This window comes from Podarcis bocagei (assembly GCF_964188305.1).
Source record: "Podarcis bocagei genome assembly, chromosome: 7".
NCBI lineage: Eukaryota > Metazoa > Chordata > Lepidosauria > Squamata > Lacertidae > Podarcis > Podarcis bocagei.
In genome coordinates this window covers 81,563,280-81,590,504 of record NC_138132.1, presented here as the reverse complement: position 1 = coordinate 81,590,504, position 27,225 = coordinate 81,563,280, and the positions used below count along the sequence as shown (strand labels likewise).

The following is a 27,225-nucleotide window of genomic DNA, read 5'->3' as shown; positions in this document are numbered from 1 at the left end:
CCCCTTGTATGACACTATCTTAGACTCACGGAAGTTGTTGCACATGACTGACTTAAGTCTGTTACCCGCAGCGGGTCTACTCTGAGTAGGACTTAGAGGGAAGCAACCCCACATAAATATTTGCTCTTGGATTTGCATTCTGAAAGGACTATATTGTCTCGCTCGACAAAAGACCCGGAGTGACACGGTATGTGGATGTTGGATCTAATTTATTTAATTAAGAGGGATGAATAACACAACGATAAAGCTGGAAATATATATGACGTGTGTGTGTGAGAGAGAGAGAGAGAGAGAGAGAGAAGCCATGAAGAGTGTTGTAGTCAGCAGAACAAGGAGAGAGGCTGGGTGTATACAAAGGCAAGAGTTCGAATATCACTCTAAAAACTCAGTGATTAAGATGTTTAAAAATTCAAGGAAAGGTTGGGCAAGATGGCAGCCTCTTCATCCAATAATCTGACTCACGTCAGATTCAGATTATGTTAAATTCCCGTGGAAAGGGCTGTAGCTCGGTGGTAGAGTATCTGCTGTTGTAGGCAGAAGATCCCAGGTTCAAGCCCCAACACCTCCAAGTAAGTGTGGGAATGTCCTATGCCTGAATTCCTGGAGAGCCACTGCCGGTCAGTGTTGGCAATCCTAGGTTGGATGGACCAGTGGTCTGTCTTGGAATAAGACTACCTTCTGTGCACCTCCTCATTGATCCAGCCCTTTATCCATAACCATGAGAACTAGAATATTTAGGAAAACCAGGGCCCAGTGACAAGAGTGTCTTCTTTGCATTCAGAAAGTCCCTGGTTCAATCCCTGTCATCTCAGGTACGGCTGAAACCCTACTGAGCTGCTGCCGGTCAGCGTTGACAATATTGAGCTAGATCTGACTCGCTAAAAATGGTCTAGAACCGACCCACCTGTTTCTTCCCCCTCTTCCCCCCCAGCGCTCTCCAATAAAATTTCCTTTGCTCCCTTCTACCTTCCGTTCATTAAAGTGCTGTTAGGAACTCAAACAGGGGTAAGCAAAGTGGTGCCGTCCAGACTCCAGCTCCCAGCAGTCACAGCCAGCATGGCCACTGTTCAAGAATGATGGGAGTTGGAGTCCAGCGACACCAGGAGGGACACGAGCTCGCCAGCCCCGCATTAAAAGAAGGCAGAGTTGTGATGGAGGTAGCCAGGGGCAGTGAAGGCAAGTGAGGGCAGAACTCAAACGTGCAAGAAATGTCTCGCTTCTGCTGCTAAAAAAGCACCAAAGGGGAGAGTCTCTTTTGTCAAAACGGGTTTTTTTGGGGGGGTCCAGTCCGGCTCCTCCGAGATTGATCCTTGATTCCCCAGTGGCAGAGCCGGACCCACGGCGTCTGTGGTTCCCCCATTGCAAGGGGGTCCCATCCAAGTCTACAATTCTATATGTAGTCTTCACAGAGAAATGTCCTGATGGAAAGCCAGAAACCGAGAAGCCGTCTTGGGTGTCTTTGTTTCGGGTGTCCGCCAGACCTTCAAGAGGAAAGGCCCCCAGAGACCTCTCTCTCATTTTGCCCCTCCCTCTTCCCCCCCCCCAAATATATTAGAGCAGTGTGCAATTTCGTCAGTGACGCCCTCCCCCCAACCACCCCCTCCCCCAATTCTCTCGCCGGTTGCCAGCTTGTCCCATTGGCCGCCCCCAGTGAAAGGTCCGCCTTCAGCTTGGCCTCTGCTTCCCCACGACGATGTTGCCAAGAGCAAAGCATGATGGGTGTTTGAGAGGCGGGGGGAAGTCGTCAAGGCCTGGGCTGAAGGGGCAGTTCACCCCCCGGAAGGTCGGAGGTCAGTCCTTGGCCTCGTCTTCATGGTGGTGGTGGTTGGAGGCCTCTTCTCCTGGGTGGTGGTGGCCATAGGGGTGGGGGTGAGGACCCTCAGCTGGCAGGTTCTCGTCGCCGTTGACGTAGACGTTGAGGAGCGCCCCCTCTTGGCTCTGCTCCTTTCCACATGCCTGGCAGCTGCAGTGGAGGATCTTCTCCACCAGTTTGTCCACCCTGGGGATGTCTTCATTGCTGGGGCAGTCCAGTGTCACCTGGCGGAAGGAGAAGACATCAGAACACACAGAAAGAGCTTGGCTGCTGGATCAGGCCAATGGCCCATCCAGTCCAGTCTCCTGTTCTCACAGCAGTCAACCTGTAGGAACCCCTCAAGCAGCACCTGAACTCAAGACCCCTCTCCTCTCCTGCGGTTCCCACCAGCTGCTATTCAGAAGCACTGCTGCCTCTTGCCGTACGTAGCTCTCAGGGCTAGCGGCCATCAGTGGCTGGCTCCTCCCAAAATTTGGCTCACCATCTTTTTTCAGAGAGCCACCACAATCATCTAACATATAACACCGGTCCTGAAAGACCTACATTGGCTCCCAGGACGTTTCTGAGCACAATTCAAAGTGTTGGTGCTGACCTTGAAAGCCCTAAACAGCCTTGGCCCAGAATACCTGAAGGAGTGTCTCCACCCCCATTATTCAGCCTGGACACTGAGGTCCAGCTCTGAGGGCCTTCTGGTGGTTCCCTCCCTGCGAGAAGTGAGGTTACAGGGAACCAGGCAGAGGGCCTTCTCGCTGGTGGCGCCCCCCCTGTGGAATGCCCTCCCATCAGATGTCAAGGAAATAAACAACTATCTGACTTTTAGAAGACATCTGAAGGCAGCCCTGTTTAGGGAAGCTTTTAATGTTTAATGTCTTAATGTGTTTTAATGTTTGATGTTTTATTGTATTTTTAATATTTTGTTGGAAGCCGCCCAGAGTGGCTGGGGAAACTCAGCCAGATGGGCAGGGTATAAATAATAATATATCATCAACATCTAAGAACATCATGAGCTGGGTCAGGTCAAAGTCTCATCTAGTCCAGCTTCCTGTTCTCACAGGGACCAACAAGATGCCACTTATGGGAAACCTGCAAACAGGATCTGACCATAAGAGCACGCTCGCCTTCCTGCTTTTTTTGTAGCAACTGGAATTCAGAATAATTGCTGCCTCCAACCATACAAGCAGAGCATAGTGATCACAGTTAGTGAATTTCTCTAATCCTCTTTCTAAAGCCATTGCAGGTAGTACCCATCGCAACATCTTGTATGCACCTAAGGGCGAGGTCTAATAAGAAACTTAAGTCTGGCTACCAGATCAGGCTAGTGGCCTACTTAGCCCTCATCCTGCACTGACATCGGCCAACCAGGTGCAACAGCAACATTCTTCCCAGTTGTGATTCCCACTCTAGCCCCCTACTTGCTGCCCCACAGTGAATCCCCCCTCCACACGAATATTCCATCTATTTATTTATTAGAGAGGGGATGATAATGGATATTCAGCGAACAGCCCTTCTTGGACGATCACCGCACAATTTTCCATCCTGAGCGGCATTACTTACCACTTCCCACATGGAGAGAGCTGGCATGCAGGAGTCACAGTGCACCAGGGACTCGGTGGACTGTGGAAAGGTGTTGGGAACGCTGTAGCTGAAACACTGCCCCAAGCAGGCTCTGCAGACAAGAGGTGAAGATTAGGTAAGGTAAAGGCAAAGGGACCCCTGACCATTAGGTCCAGTCGAGTCTGACTCTGGGGTTGTGGCACTCATCTTGCTTTATTGGCCAAGAGAGCCGACGTACAGCTTCTGGTTCATGTGGCCAACATGACTAAGCCGCTTCTGGCGAACCAGAGCAGCACACAGAAACGTGTTTTACCTTTCCCACTGGAGTGGTACCTATTTATCTACTTCACTTTGACGTGCTTTCGAACTGCTAGGTTGGCAGGAGTAAGGACCAAGCAACGGGAGCTCACCCCGTTGCGGGGATTCGAACCGCCAACCTTCTGATTGGCAAGTCCTAGGCTCTGTGGTTTAACCCACAGTGCCACCCACGTCCCAGGTGAAGATTAAGGTAAAGGTAAAGGGACCCCTGACTATTAGGTCCAGTCGTGACCGACTCTGGGGTTGCCCGCTCATCTTGCTCTATAGGCCGAGGGAACCAGCGTTTGTCCGCAGACAGCTTCCGGGTCATGTGGCCAGCAGCACTAAGCCGCTTCTGGTGAACCAGAGCAGCACATGGAAACGGCATAGGTGAAGATTAGGAAGATGCTAAAAGCCTGCGAGATGAGGGTTGGGTTCAGAACTGGGGAGGGCGGTGTTCAGGAGACCAAACTTTCCAAGTGAACTGAGACCATCCCTTGCCTCTTAATTAAGAAAGCAGAAGCATTTTTACTTGGAATTGTAGGAGATGATATAAATAAAAAGGACTGTAAGTTGTTTCTATATGCAATGACGGCAGCAAGAATATTATTGGCACAAAAATGGAAGCAAGAAGAACTACCGACGAAAGAAGAATGGAGGATGAAACTGATGGACTATGCAGAACTAGATAAATTAACAGGAAGGATACGAAACCTGCGGGACCAGAGATTCTTAGAAGACTGGAGTAAATATATGAACTATTTGAAAAGAAATTGTGATGAACAGATTACGCTAGTAGGTTTGCAAGAAGTTTTGTAAGGTGAAATATTGCAAGAAAGATAATGAGGAGAATTATTAGTCAAGGATAATTAAAGGTAATATGAAATTAAGAAATGGATAATAAGTGATAAAGAACGGAAAATCATCAGAGGTGTTGACGGAAGTCTAAAAATATTGTATAAGATGAGAAGTTATGTTGCATGACTGTTGGAACTGATATGTTAAAAAATTAATAAAAATGTATATTAAAAAAGAGAGACCATCCCTTGCCTTCACTGCCCCTAGCTACCTCCATCCCAGCTCTGACATCTTTTAATGCAAGGATGGGGGAACCTGCAGCTCTCGAAAGGTTTCTCAACTACAACACTGGCCACTGGCAATAAGCTGGCTGCGTCCATTGCGGACTGAAGTCTGAAAACAGCTAGAATTAGGCCATCACTTGCCTTCACTGCCCCTAGCTACCTTTAATACAGGGAAGGGGACAATTGGCTATGCTGGGCCCAAGCATGGCCAACAGGTGGTGCTAGAGAGCAAAATGGAATCCTACAACATCTGGAGAACGCCAGGTTCCCCTTCCCCAAACTAGATCATCACTTGCCTTCACTGTCCCTAGCTACCTTTAATACAGGGAAGGGGACCATTGGTCATGCCGGGCCCAAGCATGGCCAACAGGAGGTGCTAGAGAGCAAAATGGAATCCTACAACATCTGGAGAATGACAGGTTCCCCCTCCCCAAACTAGACCATCATTTGCCTTCACTGTCCCTAGCTACCTCCATCACATCTCTGACTTCAGTTGTTTCTGGTCTCCAACTCCCATCTACCCTCACCATTAGACCTGCTGGTTTTGACTGATGGTTTTGACAACAGCTCAAGGGCCATAGATTCCACATCCCTGTTTTACATCCTTGCTATCTTTTTTACTTATTATTCTTTTATTTCGAGCGTTTGTTTGATGTCATAAAATTTATATAGTGCTTGATTGTAAAAACAACAACAACAACAACACCCACCTCAAAGCGATTTGCAAAAAGAATAAAACAAAATTATCGGTGAAAACAGTTAAAAACAGCAACTTAAAACATTTTAAAAAATTAAATAACCTAAAAAACATTAGACTACATGTGGGTATTCTACATATCTGCGTAGGCTTGCCTAAACAACAACAATTTTTTAGCAGCCACTGAAAGCAGTATAGTAAATGAAAGAAAATAAAATTATTACAGGTGCCTGTAATAGGCAGGGAGTTCCAAAGGCTGGGTGCTGCCACGTTAAAAAATTGAGTTCTTACAAATGTGGAACTATTAACAGTGCCATGTGTGCCACTTTTCGTCACGGCGGAAAATCACGATGCTTTTACTTGTGATACATTAGCAGGAAGAGGCAGAAGTTAATTTCCGGAGTCGTGCTGGCCAGAGCTGGTGGTGAAGAAATGGGTTTCTGTGCAGTCTGTTTGAAACTGACTCAACCCCCCCCCCCTTTTTCTTCTTTCTCCAAGAGAGCAGTGGCGTAGCGTGGGGGGTGCCAGGGGGGCCGGCCGCACCGGGCGCAACATGGGCGGGGGGCGCGCTCGCACTAGCAGCTCTCTGCCCCTACTAAAATCCACGGGTTAGGGAGCCCACGCTCGCTCGGCTTGGCGAGGAGGTCGCGGAAGGGGGAGAGCGAAGCCTTCTGCCGCGGGCAAAAAAAGGAGAGGGAGCCGGGCGGGCGGGCGGGCTGGCTGGCTGGCGGGGGTCTGGCTGCGCCTGCTGCTGCCGTTGCCGCTGCTGCCGGGGCTTTGACAGCTTGGCGAAGCGGAGGGAGAGGAGCTTTATGGTAATTGCGGCTCTCTCTCTACTGGCCGCCTGGGTAGTGAGCCGAGCTGAGCAGGGAGTCTGGCGAGGGGGCGGGAAGAGACTTTTCCACCTCGCCTGGTCAAAAAGGAGAGCGGAGTCTCCTCAGGGCGCCCTCAGGCAGGGCAAGGCAAGCAGAGCGAGGAGGAGAGAGAGGGGAAGGGGGGGGGAAGCAGCCAGGAAACGCTGCGGTGTGGAGGAGGAATCAATTAAGGAGAGAAAGCGAAAAGCCTTGGAGAAAGGGAAAAAAGGAAAGAAAAGAGGCAGCTCCAGGAGAGCGCGGGGGAAAGAGAAGCCTCGCTGCTGCTGCTTGGGAGAGTAAATTACTGTACTTGCCTTGCCCCGGGTTAGGGGGTGCAAATTACTTGCCTTGCCCCGGGTGCTGATAACCCACGCTACGCCGCTGCAAGAGAGGATTTCTAAAATGCATTAACAAGCTGTTGAGCAAATGCATAACAAGAACACTGCTGAATAAACAAAGCTCTCTCCTTTATCAGTCACGGCAAAGGATGACCTTGGCTGTTCCAATGGAGTAGGGATGGCACATCCAGGTCTTATCTTACATTCTCAACACACTTTGACGTACAGACCTAGTTCGGGAACAGTGCCAGAGTGTGTTCTTGGAGTTGGTGACCTCTTGCTCCAAGATAAGAGTATAGGAACAGGAATACACTTTTATGGTCAGGAAGGAAAACCCTTTTATGGTTAAGAGTACCAGAGCAGGAACATCTGTGATGTCTACCTGCGTGTATAGGCTGACGTGGTTGGATTCCTGGGGAAGGGGGGAGAGGGTGCCTGGAGGATATATATACTGCATGAAATCTCTCATTTCTTTGGACTTGCTGTGGACTGACCATGCAAGTGCCTTTCTGCTGCTCCGGAGAGCAGAAATAAAGAACTCTTTCTCTGAACCAACCCTCGGTGTCATTTGACTTCCTTCCTCCCATCCAGGAGCAACGCTCACCCTACCAACTGGTAAAGTCCAATAAGGCTACAGTGGAAGTTCGGAGTGCGACACAGCTTGGGGAAGATGGCTATGGGAGATCTGGAGATGTTGGATCCATTGGCCCAGTACTATACCTGTTCTGGATGGATTTGGACTCACACCCGCTGTGCCCAACGATCTGGGTGATGTTCTTCGCCTCGCACCAGGCGCTCTTGTCTGGAAAGAGGGCCAGCTTGCTAATGGGAGGAGGCGCCGCCAGGATCAAGACCGGGACGAGGGTGGTCACCAGGAGCTTCAGCATCTTGGCCTTTTCCGACAAAATCCTAGAACTGGGGGAAAGGGGTTCGAGAAGGATAAGAAGCGTCAGAACACCAGAAGAGTCTGCATTATATATTCGTAGCGTAGCGTAAAACCTTTATTGGCATCACCTACAACATCCAAAACAAATCAATACAGAATTACCACTACTTTCTTGGGCTCCATGATGACTGCGGATGGTGACAGCAGTCACGAAATAAAAAGACGCCTGCTTTTTGGGAGAAAAGCAATGGCAAACCTAGACAGCATCTTAAAAAGCAGAGACATCACCTTGCCAACAAAGGTCCGTCTAGTTAAAGCTATGGTTTTCCCAGTAGTGATGTATAGAAGTGAGAGCTGGACCATAAAGAAGGCTGATTGCCAAAGAATTGATGCTTTTGAATTATGGTGCTGGAAGAGACTCTTGAGAGTCCCATGGACTGCAAGAAGATCAAACCTATCCATTCTTAAGGAAATCAGCCCTGAGTGCTCACTGGAAGGACAGATCGTGAAGCTGAGGCTCCAGTACTTTGGCCACCTCATGAGAAGAGAAGACTCCCTGGAAAAGACCCTGATGTTGGGAAAGATGGAGGGCACAAGGAGAAGGGGACGACAGAGGACGAGATGGTGGGACAGTGTTCTCAAAGCTACCAGCATGAGTTTCACCAAACTGCGGGAGGCAGTGGAAGACAGGAGTGCCTGGCGTGCTCTGGTCCATGGGGTCACGAAGAGTCGGACACGACTAAACGACTAAACAACAACAATGAAGGACTTGATTGGGAGTTGCCATGGGCGAGTGGGAATTGCTTGCTGGTGTGTGGATTAGGGGCATAAGAATAGAAGAAGAGTCCTGCTGATCTAGTCTAGTATCCTGTTCTCACAGGGCCTGACCAGATGCCTCTTCTGGGAAACCCGAGAGCAGGATTCGAATACAGAAGCAATTCTCCCCTGCTGGCAACTGATATTCTCAAGCATCTGTTCTGCCGGGACAGGGCTGTAGCTCAGGGGCAGAGCATCTGATTTGCATGCAGAAGGTCCCAGGTGTAGTTTCTGGCATCTCCAGAGACCCCCTGTCCCAAACCCTTGGAGAAACAACGCCAGTTAGTGTGTGCATGAGGCAGTTTCCCATGTTTCTAACAGAATGCTGATGTTTCAGAGTGTGGCCAGTAGGTGGAGCTCCAGGGCAAGACAAGACGGTGGCCAACATAGAAGCCAACACCTAGGGGTTGAGGTCTCTCCACCCCCCCATAAAATATTTGAGGGGGCCGCCCCCCACTAAAAATTAATGAGCATTGCCATTCAAATAGTGTGCATGTGCTACATGTGACCTTTTTAAAAAAATTGAAATATAACTTTATTGAATAATACAATCAAATTTCCAGACATTATCTGCAAAAACACAATTCTTTACATATTTGGCAGACATAAACTGTGAAAGAAGATAGAGAGTAAGAAGAAATGAAAAAAGTAAAAAAGGAAATGCTGTTTTCCATAAACAGTAATTCCAGAATTACACTTACACACATTATAACATAACAAATCTTAATTAAAATATCTTAAAAGACTTCCACCACCTAAACCACACTTCTTCTGTTATTTAATTCTCCTTTACCTCTGTTCTTCACTTCCATCCCTTTAGATCCCTTAGGAACACCATGTGACCTATATACAGGGTGGGGTTTACCTGCCCCCCTCAATATTTTATTCACGTTAGCATCCCTGGTTGCCAACTGACCACAGAAAAATCTTCCTGGGATGCTCTTCTGCCTTTGGTACCAGCAGAATGTGAAGAAATTGGCTCTTCACCAGCATGAAGGGAAGCAATATCACCATCTCAAAAAATAAAATGAATTTAAAATAAATTACGTGGGGCTGATAATTTTTCAGGTGGTTTGAGACAGTGGTAATACGTCTCTTCATGCTGCCAAATACAGTGGTACCTTGGTTTGCATACGCTTTGGATTACAAACATGTCAAACCCGGAAGTACGTATCCTGGTTTGCAACCTTTTTTTGGATTACAACCCATTCTTTTTGGATTACAATTTTTTTTGGGAGGCCCCATTGGCGAAAGTGTGCCTTGGGTTACAACCTGTTTTGGTTTACAAACGGACCTCCAGAACAGATTATGGTTGTAAACCAAGGTACCACTGTAGTCCATTTTTATTTTTATTCCATCCTTTCTCCCAGGAACGAGGTGTTGTTGTTGTTGTTGTTATTATTATTATTATTATTATTATTATTATTATTATTATTATTATTATTATTATTATTATTTTCCACAACGCTTTATATTTTTAAGAAAAGAATCCAAAGCTGTTTAGAACACATTAAAACAGGCACAGGCAAACTCGGCCCTCCAGATGTTTTGGGACTACAACTCCCATCATCCCTATCTAACAGGACCAGTGGTCAGGAATGATGGGAATTGTAGTCTCAAAACATCTGGAGGGCCGAGTTTGCCTATGCCTGCATTAAAACATCATATAAAACAATCCAGAGTTAAGAAGACAGTGTCCTCAAAACGTCGATGGCAAGCTTTGAAGCAGTAGATCAATTAACCAGAGCTTTAGCTGATTATTAGTGAGCTCCTTTGGTTCTGGTGTGTTATGGTCAACAGAAGGAAAGATGTTTGGACAAGCTCTGTTGCTGCAGTTAAGAAGACGCCATCCTCAACGCATGATTTGCAAGCTGTAAAATCATCCCTAAACTTAGACCTTCACTTGCCTTCACTGCCTCCATTACTACTATGTGATCAAAAGCATTTTGATCTGACTGGCGCGTAGGGGAAGGAACTGTCACTTTCTAATATAAAGGATGCGTGCCGTTGGTTCTCAGGAGTACTATGAAATCCATAACCATTGGGAAAGAAATTGAAAATGAAACTGCCACTATTGCAATGCCGTTATACAAAATCTGTGGTACCTCCCCATCTGCTGTGATTCCTGCATTGCATAGGGTCAGACTAGATGAGTCTTGGAGTGCCCTTCCAACTTTCCAATTCTGAGATTCTATGAATATCATGTACAAAATGGATATTGTAGAGTTGGAAAAGGTTCCGAAGAAAGGGAAACCCAAAATTTTAACAAGGGTGGGTGGGTGTGGAGCAACTCCCTTATGAGGAAAAGTTGCGACAGCTGGAGTGTTTTGGTTCAGAGAAAAGGTAAGAGGCGAAATGATAGAAATTTATAAAATTATTTGCAGCATGGAGAAAACGGATAGAGAAAGGGTTTTTTCTCCCTCTCTCATAACATCAGAACTTGTGTATACTCTGTGAACCTGGATGTTGGAGGATTTAGGACAGATTTTTTTAAAAACACCTGTGGAACTCACTTCCACAGGAAGTGGGAAACGTCCACCAACCGAGATGGCCTTAAAAGAGGATTAGACAAACCGATCCAGCAAGTTCTTCTTGTGGTCTTACAATATTACAGTGGTACCTCGGGTTACATACGCTTCAGGTTACAGACTCTGCTAACCCAGAAATAGTGCTTCAGGTTAAGAACTTTGCTTCAGGATGAGAACAGAAATTGTGCTCCGGCGGCAGCAGGAGGCCCATTAGCTAAAGTGGTGCTTGAGGTTAAGAACAGTTTCAGGTGGACCTCCGGAATGAATTAAGTACTTAACCCAAGGTACCACTGTACAAGATATAGTAGACTTGGTAAACTCTCTGGCTCTCATTGATTTTGCATGTTAACATCTCACACCATTTTCAACGTTGCTCAGCTACAAGACGTGTTTTTAAAAGGACTCGTTCATTATTTTTTTCTCGGCTTCACAAGCTCGTGCCCTTTAAAAAAAACAAGCCAGACACTTGCAAGTCTTTGCTCCGAGATGTCAAGCCGGTGTTCCCTGCACAGACTTGCCCCAAGAGGATTTCGTACTCCACATTGGCACGGGCAGAAAACCGGTCTCGGGTACACAGGCAAGATGCAACTGGGTACCCAAACAGACATGTATTGACACGGACTCTTGCCCAACCACCCTTGTACGGCAGCCAAGACGCAAAGCCATGAGCAGCCCTCAATCACCACCCTCCCAATCTTTCCCTGAGCCTTGTTTATAAAGATCTCCCTTCCGTCATGCGAGCTCAAACCCGCACGGACAGATGAAGTCAGCAGGCCTGGAGCTGTCAGGGAAAAGAGGACAACATCGAAAGCAACAACTCCTACACTCAGGATGATTTGATGGAAATGTCGCCATACAGGCATTGGAAATGGTGTTGGGATGTTGCACTAAGCGCATACCCTCCAACCTTTTTCTGATGAAAAACGCGACATCCTATTCTATTGTTGTTGTAGTTACAGTATATCGTGCCCATCTCATTGGGTTGCCCCAGCCACTCTGGGCGGCTTCCAACATATATATAAAACATAATAAAACATTAAATGTTTTTTAAAAACTTCCCTATACAGGGGCTGCCTTCAGACGTCTTCTAAAGGTTGTCTAGTTACTTAACTCCTTGGCTTGGGGGGTTGCATAACTCCTCCAACATTTCTCCGATGAAAATCGGGATGTCCTAAGGAAAAGCGAGTATGGGACGTGGGTGGCGCTGTGGGTTAAACCACAGAGCCTAGGACTTGCCAATCAGAAGGTCGGCGGTTCGAATCCCCGTGTTGGGGTGAGCTCCCGTTGCTGAGTCCTGGCAGTTCAAAAGCACGTCAAAGTGCAAGTAGATAAATAGGTACCACTCCGGTGGGAAGGTAAACGGCGTTTCTGTGCGCTGCTCTGGTTTGTCAGAAGCGGCTTAGTCATGACCCGGAAGCTGTACGCCGGCTCCCTCGGCCGGTAAAGCGAGATGAGCGCTGCAACCCCAGAGTCGGCCACGACTGGACCTAATGGTCAGGGGTCCCTTTACCTTTACCTTTAAGGAAAAGCGGGACATTCCAGGATCTGATCAAATCTGGGACTGTCCCTAGATTCAGGATCAGTGTTAGAAACTGAGATAGGAAAGGTAGGAGCTAAATGGCTCCTTAAACCTAGATTAGGGGAGCAACAACGGAATGTCTAGGCAAGCTTTTTTTTAATAACAAGAATACAAAGCTGAAAATGAACCAACTGTGGCTGAAATCTTATATTCATTTTTCACATGGTCTAGTCCTCATCTGAAGACTGCAAAAAAAGGCATACTTCCCCTGCCCACCCCCCTAATATTCTTAAGAGGATCTCTTCTCCAGTCTTCAGAGAGTAGCTGGAAGGGGGGTGGGGCAGGAAAAGGTTCTCCTTTCCTTCCACTCTGCATTAATAATAATAATAATAATAATAATAATAATAATAATAATAATAATTTATTTATATCCCGCCCTCCCCAGCTGAAGCCGGGCTCAGAGCGGCTAACAACAGTAAAAATAACACAGTTTACATAAAATCACAATCAATCTGAAATCTTAGGCGCAGTACCTCTCCCAGAGCTCAGAAACTGCTCGCTCTAATGAAATTCCCGGTCGCAAAATGTGCCTAGAACAATGGGAGTTTCGAACGCTGTCCGGGATGCACCAGAAGTTTGTCTCGGGACAGATAAAATTCAGGACTTCTTCAGGCCGTGCGTAGTCAGACTGTGGAAATCTCCTGTCCTGTCCCCTTTACAAAGACCTGAGGAATGAGATCACCACCCCACTCTTACTCACCATCCCAGGCCACCCATCTGCGGCCACATTGTTCTTTCTGTTATCAGATCAAAATGATCAGACAACAGCAAAGGTTGCTAGGTTTATCGAGGGTGCAATGAGAGTAAGGGCCACTATCTGAACGATAGTCTTGATAATTTGATTGTCCTTTTTATCCATTGTTGTCTTTTTAATTGTATATATTGCTTGTTTTATGTTGCTATGGCCGTTGGCTAATGCAAATAAAGTTTATCTATCCTATCTGTCAGACTGTGGAACTCGCTGCAACAGGAAACGGTGATGGCCACCAACTTGGATGGCTTTAAAAGAGGATGAGGCGAATTCATGGAGGAAAGAACTATATCAGTGGCTGCTGGCTCTGCTCTGTCTCGATGGACAGAGGCAGTGATGCTTCTGAGTGACAGTTTCTGGAAGCCATGGGAGGATAGAGGGCTTTTGTATTCAGTTCCTGCTTGAGAGCTTCTCAGAGACACCTGGTTGGCCACCATGAGAACAGGATTCTGTGCTAGATGGGCCCCTGGCCTGATCCTGTTGAAGACTCTGCTCATGCCCTTGAGCTTCTCTAGAAGGCCTTGTTGCCTAACCCCCAGTGGAGGCCAGTCCAGAACAACGAGGTGCAAAGGGCCCCTGGCTCAGCGACAGAACACTTGCTTTGCATGCAGAAGGTCCTGGGTTCAAATCCTCAGCATTGCTAGGGAGGGCTGGGAAAGAAACCCTGGGAAGCCAGGGCAACTATAGACAATAATACAGTGGTACCTCGGGTTACAGACACTTCAGGTTACAGACTCCGCTAACCCAGAAATAGTACCTCAGGTTAAGAACTTTGCTTCAGGATGAGAACAGAAATTGCGCGGCGGCAGCGTGGCAGCAGCGGGAGGCCCCCTAGCTAAAGTGGTGCTTCAGGTTAAGAACAGTTTCAGGTTAAGAACGGACCTCCAGTATGAATTAAGTTCTTAACCCGAGGTACCACTATACTTAGGCTAAGATTTGGTGTGAAGGTTTCCTGTGCTCCTATCCCAGAGCTGCTACAGTGGTACCTCAGGTTAAGTACTTAATTCGTTCCGGAGGTCTGTACTTAACCTGAAACTGTTCTTAACCTGAAGCACCACTTTAGCTAATGGAGCCTCCCGCTGCTGCTGCACTGCCGGAGCACAATTTCTGTTCTCATCCTGAAGCAAAGTACTTAACCCGAGGTAATATTTCTGGGTTAGCGGAGTCTGTAACCTGAAACGTATGTAACCTGAAGCGTATGTAACCTGAGGTACCACTGTATCCTCATTCTGGGGGCATTTAATCCTGCAGGGAGTGTGGCGTCGTATATTTAAAACACCATTACGCCACTTAACTGTCATGGAGAATCCTGTGAATGGCAATTTCTTAACAGCGCTGATCTCACCGAGGTACAATCCCCAGCACCCAAACTAGAGTGGTGCATGCTCTAGTTATCTCCCGCTTGGACTACTACAATGCGCTCTACGTGGGGCTACCTTTGAAGGGTATCCAGAAACTACAACTAATTCACAATGCGGCACCTAGACTGGTGACTGGGAGTGGCCACCGAGACCACATAACACCGGTCTTGAAAGATCTACATTGGCTCCCAGTAAGTTTCCAAGCACAATTCAAAGTGTTGGTGCTGACCTTTAAAGCCCTAAACAGCCTCGGTCCAGTATACCTGAAGGAACATCTCCACCTCCATTGTTCTGCCCGGTGCCCCCCCCCCCCGTGGAATGCCCTCCCACCAGATGTCAAGGAAATAAACAACTACCTGACTTTTAGAAGACATCAGGGAAGTTTTTAATGTGTGGCATTTTGATGTATTTTTAATCTTTGTTGGAAGCTGCCCAGAGTGGCTGGGGAAACCCAGCCAGATGGGTGGGGTACAAATAAATTATTATTATTATTATTATTATGGTTCCCAGGACTCTCCACGAGTGTTAAAAGTGGTACAACAGGACTATAAATGCATTGTCCTTTGCCTCAGGATGTTTTTCTCCCTGGGGCAAAGGACAAGGTCCCCCTCCCCTCAATTTGACACCCAGAATGGCTGTTGGGGGGGCAGTCCTCCATTTGAGTGCCCTTTGGGTCCCTTCCTACCCTACAATTCTCTGATTCTATGTCCTAAATAATGAAAACTTGACAGATGCCTTGATGTTGCTCATCAACAGTTAGCCACCAGCATACTAGTCATAAATACTCCCTGTCGCGGTGAGATGTATTACATTTCCATTTAAAGGACAGATGTTCTTTCTAAACCTACATCGATATTTACAAATCAGCACGAGCAGATTTTATGCGCAACAGTACCCTCTTTTGTGCTTCAGGTTAAACATGTGCTGGACGGAACTGTTGTTGTTTAGTTGTTTAGTCGTATCCGACTCTTCGTGACCCCATGGACCAGAGCACGCCAGGCACTCCTGTCTTCCACTGCCTCCCGCAGTTTGGTCCAACTTATGCTGGTAGCTTCGAGAACACTGTCCAACCATCTCGTCCTCTGTCGTCGCCTTCTCCTTGTGCCCTCCATCTTTCCCAACATCAGGGTCTTTTCCAGGGAGTCTTCTCTTCTCATGAGGTGGCCAAAGTATTAGAGCCTCAGCTTCAGGATCTGTCCTTCCAGTGAGCACTCAGGGCTGATTTCCTTCAGAATGGATCTTCTTGCAGTCCATGGGACTCACAAGAGTCTCCTCCAGCACCAGAATTCAAAAGCATCAATTCTTTGGCGATCAGCCTTCTTTATGGTCCAGCTCTCACTTCCATACATCACTACTGGGAAAACCATACCTTTAACTACACGGACCTTTGTCGACAAGGTGATGTCTCTGCTTTTTAAGATGCTGTCTAGGTTTGTCATTGCTTTTCTCCCAAGAACTAGATGGTCTTAAAAGTGTCTGTGCAAAAGGCAAAATCTGCCCGCTTATTCCTCAGCGAGACGTTTTGCTTCTAGGGATGCTTCAGGAGAGAGCCATGCTCTAAGCATCTCTCCAGCACTTCCCACGAACACCCTTTTAAAGAAGGCACCCTCAAATATTGATCAAATACTGGGGCTGCAGCTGATAAGTGCCATGGAATTGCACGAAGACCTGAAAGGATTTGGCAGGTAAAACACAATGGTGTTTAACGCACTGCGGTCTTTGACAGGCAACATGCAGAGGCATCTGGCAGTATTCAAAGGGGCAACATGCAATGGCATTTAATACTGGGCAGGTGACATGCAAATGCATTTAGAAAGTGACTGCTAAACGGATAGCTAAACGGTGGTAAATAAGAGGCAGCTAGAGTGCGTATTATAGCTAAGCAAATCAGTCTCTTAAGCTTAAGCCAAGAAAGAGTATTCTCTATAAGACTGAATATCAATATACGTATCAAGACTTTGAGATTAGACCACTGAAGAAGCCCGGAATACTATCTTGGGAGTGTGCTACCTGCAAGCCCCAGTTAAAGGGCCCCATCGGGGGTGAACAGCGGCCTCTTCATTACTTGGACTGCCAGGGTGAAACAGGTGCAAAACGCCAGCGCCCTGTCTCTATTTACAACTCTAATAGCATCTCTCGGTATTGTGAATAACACCAAACTTACCTTTTGTTGGTATCTTCATGAACTTATCTAATAGACTGAGTTAAGCATTTGTGGGTTAAACCACAGAGCCTAGGACTTGCCGAACAGAAGGTCGGCGGTTCGAATCCCCACGACGGGGTGAGCTCCCGTTGCTCTGTCCCAGTTCCTGCTAACCTAGCAGTTTGAAAGCACGTCAAAGTCCAAGTAGATAAATAGGTACCGCTCTGGCGGGAAGGTAAACGGCGTTTCCGTGCGCTGCTTTGGTTCACCAGAAGCGGCTTAGTCATGCTGGCCACATGACACGGAAGCTGTACGCCAGCTCCCTCGGCCAATAAAGCGAGATGAGCGCCGCAACCCCAGAGTCGGTCACAACTGGACTTAATGGTCCCTTTACCTTTACCTTTAAGCATTTGAAAAATCTATTGAAACCAGACATTATAAGTTCATCTTAGGCTGGTTAGTTTGCAAGTCTCTGTGGCTTTATTTAATGTTTTGTATTTTTCTCAGAAGGTTGATAAAGAATATATAATTTACTATTCTGTGTATATTAATCGCCAACATGTTGCATGAGTCGCACTATTTCTATCCACACAGGTTGCATTTTTCCAGCAGAGTGTGTATTATAGCAGATCACTTGCCTTTTGGACAGAACAGCCTTTCCCATACCTTGCTAAGACTCACACTACAAGAGTGACGTAAGGGGCAAAGCTAGGTTTCTAACAGACCTCATAAATTGCAGGAACGGAATCTCAAAACAAGAGATTATTCCAGATTAATTAACACAGGGTATGAGCACCACAGAAGCTGAGCATTAATCCCACCCCCAATTAAAAAAAAGTCACATTAGACTTCTTTTAATATGTCTACATATACTTGATTTTGCCGAACATCACAAGCCAGCAAATAAATCTTCATGCCATACCTCAACTGGGTCCTTACAGGACAGAAATTCTTGACATCAGTCCCAGTTAATGTCGCCCTGCACAGCGTGAACCCAGCACGAAAACAAACCTTTTAAAAAAATAAAAATATCAAAAAAATAGGTGGCCATCCATGCCCTCTGCTTTTATTTTTGTTTTAACTGCATTGATGAAGATGGAGAGAACCTAAATTTACGGAGGCAATTTTGCCAAGAGACAATTGAAAGTTGCCTCCAACTAAGAATCAGAATCAGAAGAATTTTTATTAGAATCAGCCACTAGCCATAGCAATAAAATAAAATACAATGTATTGAAGTTAGAGGTAAAAACTATGCAAAATACTTTCTGGAAGTTTACTAAGTTTTACTCAGAGTAGACACATTGAAGTTCATAGACCTCGGTTACCCACAGCCGTTCATCATCAACGGGTCTGTTCTATGTAGGATTAGCATTCGATGCAAACACCCAACAAATGTGCTCCTTATCAGAATTATTCCATTTCCACTCTTATGGAGCAAAGCTATGAAACACTTTTTAAAAGATGTGGGTAGAGAGGAAAAATTAGTCACTATTAAGAAAAGCACACACCACCACAAAAGGCTTTTTGAAAATCAGGGGTCTCTGCTGCATTATAATGATGGCTAATCGCTTGCAAATTCTGGATGGTTTATAAAATGTAGAAGCATTCAGACCGCTGTCAGTGAAATTTGCAAATAAACCCACAACCAATCTTGCGTGTTCTCTTGCTTGAGGTTTTCCTGTTGTTGTTTTTTTCCAGTGCCACTTAATAAAGAGACCTGTGAAACTCCAAACCTTGCAGACTTTCCCATCACCTTAAATTGGCTCAGGAAAAAACAGTTTTATGGGCTGTAGAGGTTTAGGATAGACTTCATCACCGCTGTGGAAGGGATCTGTGTGTGCCATTTGCGTAAACAGCAACCCCTGTAATCAGTTCTGGCAATGAAAGGTTGTATGTGCAAACACGAACATACACAAGCATAGAATCATCAAATTGTAGAACTGGAGGGGACTCCAAGGGTCATCTAGTCCAACCCTCTGCCACGAAGCAATCCTACAAAAGTTTAAGGAAGCTTTTAATGTTTGATGTACAGTATTACGGTATTTTAATATTTTGTTGGAAGCTGCCCAGAGTGGCTGGGGAAGCCCAGCCAGATGGGTGGGGTATAAATAATAAATTGTTGTTGTTGTTATTCAGCTATTCTGTCACATTAGGGGGGGGAATCAACCTACCTCGTAATCATTCAAGCATCCCAACTTAGGAAAGAGTTTTGCTGAAGCAAGTTAAGCTTTACTTCCAAAGAACTACATTTCGGATCAAATTGTTCTCAAGAGCAACATCTAGCTGGAACAGCTCCTTCTTTTAATTTCTGATGTACTTCTTGCTGCTCTGCATCACTTCCCAAAATCCTGTTCATCATATTCCTGGACTTCTGGGGGAACAACCTGTCTGGTTCAGCCCAAATTGTATCCTCTTCTCTAGCACACACACTAACACACACACATATTCACATTTGCTGGGTGGAGAAGAGACAGCCTCAGAATTTGGTGTGTCCTTGGGCAAGGCATGTTCATTGTTATTGTTGTTGTTTAGTCTTTTAGTCGTGTCCGACTCTTCGTGACCCCCTGGACCAGAGCACGCCAGGCACTCCTGTCTTCCACTGCCTCCCGCAGTTTGGTCAAACTCATGCTGGTAGCTTCGAGAACACTATCCAACCATCTCGTCCTCTGCCGTCCCCTTCTTGTGCCCTCCATCTTTCCCAACATCAGGGTCTTCTCTTCTCATGAGGTGGCCAAAGTATTGGAGCCTCAGCTTCAGGATCTGTCCTTCCAGTGAGCACTCAGGGCTGATTTCCTTCAGAATGGATAGGTTTGATCTTCTTGCAGTCCATGGGACTCTCAAGAGTCTCCTCCAGCACCATAATTCAAAAGCATCAATTCTTTGGCGATCAACTTTCACTTCCATACATCACTACTGGGATGTATGTTCATTGAGGGACCCTTTTATCCAGAAGGGGCCAGGACACGCAGTCTTCTCTGACCATCTGGGGCAGGGGGGCTAAATTGTTGGGGCATTGGACTTCAGCATTATATGACTCCAAGAAATCTCTCCTTGTTCCTCCTTTGATGCTGAACCCACGAGGGTGGGACGGGTGAGTGGCCAGCGGTTGCATTGGCCCTAGATTTGAACACGTGGATTTGATTTGATTGACTGTATCTTTACGCCGCTTTACATTCAAATTAATCTCAAAGCGGCTTACCACCAATAAACAACCTTAGCATAATAAAACATACCAGCTCTTCGCGAATACAGCATACATCGTATAAGATAATCCACAAATTATCAATAAAACAGTTGCAATCTGAGCAAAACTAAAAAATGAGCTAAACCTCACAATGACGGCAAGTCATGTGGTTAACAAATCAATGCAGCATTTAGAATCCATAAAACAATATGAGAAGCATTAACAAAATAGCAATTAAAATACAGTGCTACCTCGAGTTAAGTACTTAATTTGTTCCGGAGGTCAGTTCTTAACCTGAAACTGTTCTTAACCTGAAGCACCACTTTAGCTGATGGGGGCCTCTCGCTGTCGCCGCGCCATCACCACACAATTTCTGTTCTCCTCCTGAAGCAAAGTTCTTAACCTGAAGCACTATTTCTGGGTTAGCGGAGTCTGTAACCTGAAGCATCTTTAACCTGAAGTGTCTGTAACCCGAAGTACCACTGTATAATGTAAAGGTAAAGGGACCCCTGACCATTAGGTCCAGTCATGGCTGACTCTGGGGTTGCGGCGCTCATCTCGCTTTATTGGCCAGCCTCCGGGTCATGTGGCCAGCATGACTAAGCCGCTTCTGGCGAACCAGAGCAGCGCACGGAAACGCCGTTTACCTTCCTGCTGGAGCGGTACCTATTTATCTAATTGCACTTTGACATGCTTTCAAACTGCTAGGTTGGCAGGAGCAGGGACTGAGCAACGGGAGCTCACCCCGTCGTGGGGATTCAAACCAGCAACCTTCTGATTGGCAAGTCCTAGGCTCTGTGGTTTAACCCACAGCGCCACCCGTGTCCCATCACTGTATAAGCTAAGCGCTAAATTCATTCACACAATCTCTGCACCCCCATGACTCGTGGATGGGTTGAGACGCAGTCAGGGGCTAAGAGGGGGACTTTTTCAACCTGAGAGCCACATCCCCTCTTGGCTAAGTTTCAGGGGCCACATCTGGAAGGTGGGTGGGGCTAGAGGGAAAGGTGGGTGGAGCTATGGGTATGACTGTTCCCTTTGTTTACTGGGCTTTATTTCAACCACACTTAAGAGCACAAGGGTCCTATATATATCCACACGCACATATGGGTCTTTAATAATAATAATAATAATAATAATAATAATAATAATAATAATAATAATAATAATAATAATAATAATAAATTTCTTATACCCCATCCATCTGTCTGTGTTGCCCCAACTACTCTGGGCGACAAAAATACAGCAAAAACATCATCATCATCTCAGACATGAGAAACTTCCCCAAACAGGGCTGTCTTCAGATGTCTTTTAAACATCAGATTGTTTATTTCCTTGACATCCGACGGGAGGGCGTTCCACAGGGAGGGTGCCACTACTGAGAAGGCCCTCAGCCTGGTTCCCTGTAACCTCACTTCTCGCAGGGAGGAAACCACCAGAAGGTCCTCGGAGCTGAACCTCAGATGGGGGTGGAGACGGACCGAGGCCATTTTGGGCTTTCAAGCACCAACACTTTGAATTGTGCTCGGAAACGTAATGGGAGACAATGTAGGATTGGTGTTAAATGGTTCCAGTCGCCAGTCTAGCTGCCACATCATGGATTAGTTGTGGTTTCTGTACATTGGCTCCCAGTACGTTTCCGAGCACAATTCAAAGTGTTGGTGTTGACCTTTAAAGCACTAAACGGCCTTGGCCCTGTATACCTGAAGGAGTGTCTCCACCCCCATCGTCCAGCCCGGACACTGAGGTCCAGCTCCAAGGGCCTTCTGGCGGTTCCCTCACTGCGAGAAGCCAAATTACAGGGAACCAGGCAGAGGGCCTTCTCGGTAGTGGCCCCCGCCCTGTTGTACGCCCTCCCACCAGGTGTCAAAGAGATAAACAACTACCAGACTTTTAGAAGACATCTGAAGGCAGCCCTGTTTAGGGAAGCTTTTAATGTTTGATGTATTACTGTATTTTAATAGGTGGTTGGAAGCCGCCCAGGGTGGCAGGGGAAAACCAGCCAGATGGGTGGGGTATAAATAATAAGTTGTTGTTGTTGTTGTTGTTGTTGTTGTTGTTGTTGTTGTCACCTTCAAAGATAGTAGAGCACATGGCAGTTGTCCAAGCGGGAGATAACCAGGGCATGGACCACTTCTGACGAGACAGTGGTAGGGCAAGAAGCATTGCCACAGATTAAGGACACACCCCAGCCAGGGAAAGGGGAGGTGTGGGGAGTGGGGAATGGGGTTGATAAGGGGTGCGGCCCCAGGAGGGGCACGGCTTGGGGGAAGGCCAGACTGAGAGGGCCGAAGGTCCATGTTGGCCTCTCATCCTGAGATCCCTGCAGTAACCACAGGATGGCATTGGGGAATTGTGTGGACTAGCCTACAAGCTTTCGCCGGTGCCTGATGGGTTGATTTTGAGAGAGCAGAGGATCATGAACCCAGCCGCACCTCCAGGTAGCACAGTCTAACCAAGCAATCTCTGAGGATTTTATCCCCAGGCCTGGCTGGAGAACCAGTGCAGTCCTTCAGGTCCTAAGTCAGCAAGGCCAACAGTGAGGAGAGATGATGGAAGTTGTAGTCCAGGAATATGTGGGAAGCTGCAAGTTTGCATTGCAAGAGGACAGAGCTACAGTGGGCATGGCTAGGGGCAATGAGGGCAAGTGATGGTCTAATTCAGGGAATGGCCATCAGTTGAGGGAGTTGTAGTCTAGCACAATACAGTGCTACCTCGGGTTACATACGCTTCAGGTTACAGACTCCGCTAACCCAGAAATAGTACCTCGGGTTAAGAACTTTGCTTCAGGATGAGAACAGAAATTGTGCTCCGGCGGCGCGGCGGCAGCAGGAGGCCCCATTAGCTAAAGTGGTGCTTCAGGTTAAGAACAGTTTCAGGTTAAGAACGGACCTCCAGAACGAATTAAGTTCTTAATCCAAGGTACCACCGTATACAGGACCCCCATCTCTGCCCTAAAAAGAAACTGAAAATAATTTCTAAGATATAGAAAGGGGGAAATCAGTGGGGGGCGGGGGCACAATCTTCCCTGCGAGGGAAAAAGAGGAAAGCATTTCATTTTCGCCTTTAAAATTTTTTTAGCAGGAAGGTGACTAAAGGAAAGGATAGATATTACGGAGATTTTCTGCTATCGTGAATAAAGAGAGCTTTTGCCCTCTCTCATAATACAAGAACTCAAAGCCACCGCCCAAGCGAAATTGGCGAGGTTAAGGGCAGATGCGAGAAAATCCTTGTTTGTGCGACACCAAATCAGCTGATGGAACTCACTGCCACATGATGCGCAGGTGGCTTACAGACTTAGCGGGCTCTAAAGTGGGACTAGGCACCTTTATGGAGGAGAGAGAAGCCTATCAGCAAGGATTAGACATGACCATTTAATTGAGCCTCAACACCTGGAGGCAGTCTATCTGCGAATGTCAAATACTGAGAAGCCACTATGGGGGGAAAGTTGAGGGTCTAGATTGGGGGGGGTAGTGATCTAGTCACTTGATGGATCTCTGGCCTGGATCCAGCAGGGATTTTTTTCTATGTTCTTAAGAGGAAGGAACTCATATGACTTCACTGCACAGAGTTTATAGCAAAGAAACACTTTTCTTTCTCATCTTCACTCACGGTACAAGCCCATTATCTTACAAAGATGGAGAGTTGCCGGTACCCTGTTCATACTGGTAATTTGCCAGGGGTATGAACTGAACCCAGTAATGCTAAGTTTTCGCGAAGTTTTTGATAGATAGCACAGTTACAGAATCTGACCTCACAAAATTAAGATTCTCAAAAGCCGGTTGTGTTGACCGAGTGTGTTTAAAAATGGTTAGGCTGTGCTAGGGGGATTTTGTTTGACAATAAATATATGCAAACCCCAAGAACCGGCCGTTGTGCGTGCTAAACCACCTTTCACAAAAGCTACAAAGCCAAAATTAGGCGCAACGATTATCTCTGGGGGATGGCTGAACTGAGGGAATGTTTTTGAAAATTCGGGAGTGATGTCTAAACCACGACCGCAATGTTCTACAACCTCATCGCTTTTCAGTGGGGTTTCCCCACTCCATCATAGGACCCAATTTTTTTTTTGGGGGGGGGGGTATTAAAATTTGTATTAAATTGGAGAAAGACTTTGAATCTTCCCTAGCCCTCAGGAATTTGGGGAAACTTTTAATTCGCAACATTTTCGCTCTGATTCAAAGGGTGGGTGTTGATACAACTGAGGACAGATTTAGAAAGATAAAATAATAATCATCATCCCGCTGGGATTTTTCAGGGGAAACAGGAACTTCCCCAGCAAAGTCCTCTGGAAGGAATCTGGATGTATTTAGGAAAAATTTGCCCCGGAGGTCAGAGGATGTGAAAAGATGTGAATACAAACTATATATTTTACGAGAAAGGTCAGGAGGCAGAAAGAGCCCTTCAAAGCCATCCTAGATTGCTTTTGTCAGTCAAACCCACTAAGAAAATCTATTACTGAGCAATTTGCGATGCCTTCAGATATGTGTTTTTCTAGGGGGGGTGCAAGCAAATGTCACTGGGTTTTTTTAAACTGGTTTTGAAAGATCTCATGGCAGCAAGACAGCAAATACTTCTAAGCATGCAGATTGGAACATATGCAACCTTTTAACTTTTCTTTGAAAATGGAAATCTTTTGTTTTCTCTTTGTTCAAGCTCCTCTCCCTCCCCTTTGCCCCCCCCACCCCACCCCAAATGAATTAATTTCAGATTTCTTGGCTCAGTTATCCCCCCCCCCTTTTGAGGGAAAAAGAGAAGAAGAAAAACGGTGGGGGGAGAGAGAGAGACTTGATCAGAGAACGGGCACACACAAAAGAAATTTCCAAAATGCGATTCTTCACGGATTTGCTCCTTTCTTCGCAGGAGAGAGGAAAAGGTGGGAGGTGGAAATATTTTAATGACTCGAAAGCTATGCCCCCACCCACCCACCCTACCCCGGCTTCATCTGTAACTGATTTCTATTTGTGAGCCATTTCTCCTCTTTCAAACCATCAATCACAGCAGGGAAAAGGGGAGGAAAAGTCGGGATGGGGTGGGGGGAGAGAAGCGTAAAAATCTGGTCTTGATAAATGGAGAAAGAGAGAGAGACAGGTTTGCTTTCATTTCAGGCTCCCCCTGGAGGGTGGGGGAGAAGGGGGGAACTTTGCAAGGGTGTCTGATGGCTGCCACCTCTGCCTTTGCTGCTGGGAGGGGGGACATGAAGGTAGCCTTGCAAATAAGTCCACAGAGATCACTAGCCTGCATGCCCGCCCTCCTTCCACACTTGAAATGGACAGGATGAAAAAGAAAGATTAACACTATTCTTTTCCCTTTCACCAAGCCTCTCTCTCTCTCTCTCTCTCTCTCTCTCTCTCTCTCTCTCTCTTTCTCTGCCTCTTTCTCTCTCTAGCTGGTCGCCTAGGAGTGAGAGTTACTCGCCCCAGAAGAGTAGGCTGAGTCACGGGCCTGGAAAGAGTTGTGTGGATTCCCAAAGATAGCTTCCCTCTGCGGCAACCAGAGGGACGGTTTGCGTTTTTGCCACAATTCAACATGGGAGAAGGTGTGTGACGAAGTTCGCCAGAATTAGCCGGCTGGAGGAATTATAAACTCACTTAATGAAGGGAGCAGGGACGGGTGGATCGGTCCATTTCAGTTTGTCGTTTTCAGAAAGGCCACTGGATCAGACCAGTGGCTCATCTTGTTCAGGATCCTGTTCCCAGAGGTCAGCCTGCCACCTTTTTCCATATCAATTTGCCTGGGGCGGGGGACGGACGGATGGGAGAAGTCCTCAAGCAATTGCACCAGCAATTTAGTCTGCAACCAGTTTTGTCTAAAGCGTGCATTTTTGCAAAGCAGTGTTCCCTAATACAATACAAAATTGTATGTGATTTTCACTAATAGAGGGATTTTACTAGACACTTTACCCTAGCCTGTAGACACTTGTCATCTGCCGTTCCACAAGGGGTTTAATTCTTGTATCCTGCACCTATTTTTCCTGCCGCCCTGTGACTGTACTCTGTGTGTTGTTTATAAAATCAAACAAATGCATTCAAAGCGCAAACTCCGAAGGATGGACACGTTTCGCTTTGCACCAGCCACCAGATTTTCTCGGAAAGCACAAATTCGCTAGTTTCACCTTTCAGTGCAGACTGAATCTTCCTGTTCCCTATTAAGGAGTAAACTAGGGGACGGTTGGGTGTCAGCTGAAAAGCAGTACAGAATCCACTGGAAAATATAACCTGCGGATGCTTTGATATAGGCGCATCGGCCACCAAGCAAGAGAAGATGCGGCACACGTCATCACTGGTGGGTGGAGGAAAAGTGGCGACCACGTTCCACTTTTACTATATGTGTAGAAAGGTCCTGAAATGATGGCCACCACCTACTTCCTTTCATATCTCTCCCTGTTCTAGCCTGACGGGGCAACTAAGCCACTCACACAACACCATCTGAGATGTATGAATCATGTTCCTAAAGAAGCATCATGCCACAGATGTTCAAAAGCTGTTACGATAGGTTGGAAAACAGAGAACCTACATTATTAAAATCAGATGTGCGTTCTGGGTTTTTTTAATGCCTTTTCATATCAACCTCAGAAGCGCAGCACCAACAAAGTTCTACTCAGGAGTATACCCTTTGAAACTAATGAACCTACATTTGTCAATACCCATAGGGTCTTACTACTGAGCGCGGCATGCTGGATACAACCCCACATTTTTATATTCATTTTTTTAAAAAACAGTTGCTTTAATATCGATCTTTTTTCTTTATTCGTACGGCAAGTTTGACACACTGCATTAAAGGTCGAAAATCTCATGTCGCTGAACTTGGCCAATGTCAGAATTGGCAAAACGTTCGGGTCACACAAGACACTTCATAAGTAAGCTAAATCTCAGCTACCCACAGGGAGCCAGAAGGGATACAAAATCATAGCAGAGAAGGCACCCATAAATGGTTACTTACCATTAAATGGACTGGTCAGAGAGGTGTTCCATCAAAACTTCCTCGGATAATATTCTTGTCTCTTCTTTTTTTAAGGGGGGGGGCACTCAAAAATTAAAACTGCTCATTATCCAGTAAAGTGTGGGCTCCGATTCCTAGCCTTTCTGTAAGCAAATTTCCTCCAAAGGTTTATTTCCAGTTCATCCCAAACGTTTAAAGGAAACGCGGAAGGGTATTTTTGTGGGGAGGTGGACAAGAAGACAATTCCTTGCAACCTGAACTTCAGCAAAACTTTTATCTCCTTCTCAGGAATGGAGAAAAAATAAATTATTTCCAAACCAGGCACCAGGATCAAAAAGGTCCGGGGGGGGGAACCCTCTAGTCCATTCAGAGTGCCCTTTTTCTCCCCCCTTGGTCAATA

The 27,225-nt window shown here is 46.4% G+C and overlaps 1 protein-coding gene and 1 long non-coding RNA gene across 2 annotated transcripts; both read right to left on the bottom strand.

Moving 5' to 3' along the window:
• Positions 1-192: 192 nt before the first annotated feature.
• On the bottom strand, positions 193-27,225 carry NBL1 (NBL1, DAN family BMP antagonist). Its single transcript, XM_081203285.1, has 4 exons — positions 26,826-27,225; positions 7,356-7,550; positions 3,368-3,479; positions 193-2,037 (listed from the first exon to the last, which is right to left on the bottom strand). Exons 2-4 carry the CDS (start codon positions 7,520-7,522, stop codon positions 1,792-1,794), a joined length of 525 nt encoding a protein of 174 aa, XP_081059411.1. The 5' UTR covers positions 7,523-7,550; positions 26,826-27,225; the 3' UTR covers positions 193-1,791.
• Positions 4,694-7,349, bottom strand: LOC308592063. Its single transcript, XR_014010333.1, has 2 exons — positions 6,675-7,349; positions 4,694-5,927 (listed from the first exon to the last, which is right to left on the bottom strand). It is a non-coding gene; the product is annotated as an uncharacterized lncRNA (long non-coding RNA).

Bases quoted from the DNA above. Each gene is read 5' to 3' on its own strand.
- NBL1 (XM_081203285.1), bottom strand. From the start codon at position 7,522: ATGCTGAAGCTCCTGGTGACCACCCTCGTCCCGGTCTTGATCCTGGCG. The intron at 3,480-7,355 runs GTATAGTACTGG...TCTTGTCTGCAG, and splicing joins TCCAAATCCATCCAGAACAG to AGCCTGCTTGGGGCAGTGTT. The intron at 2,038-3,367 runs GTAAGTAATGCC...TCCTTCCGCCAG, and splicing joins CTCTCTCCATGTGGGAAGTG to GTGACACTGGACTGCCCCAG.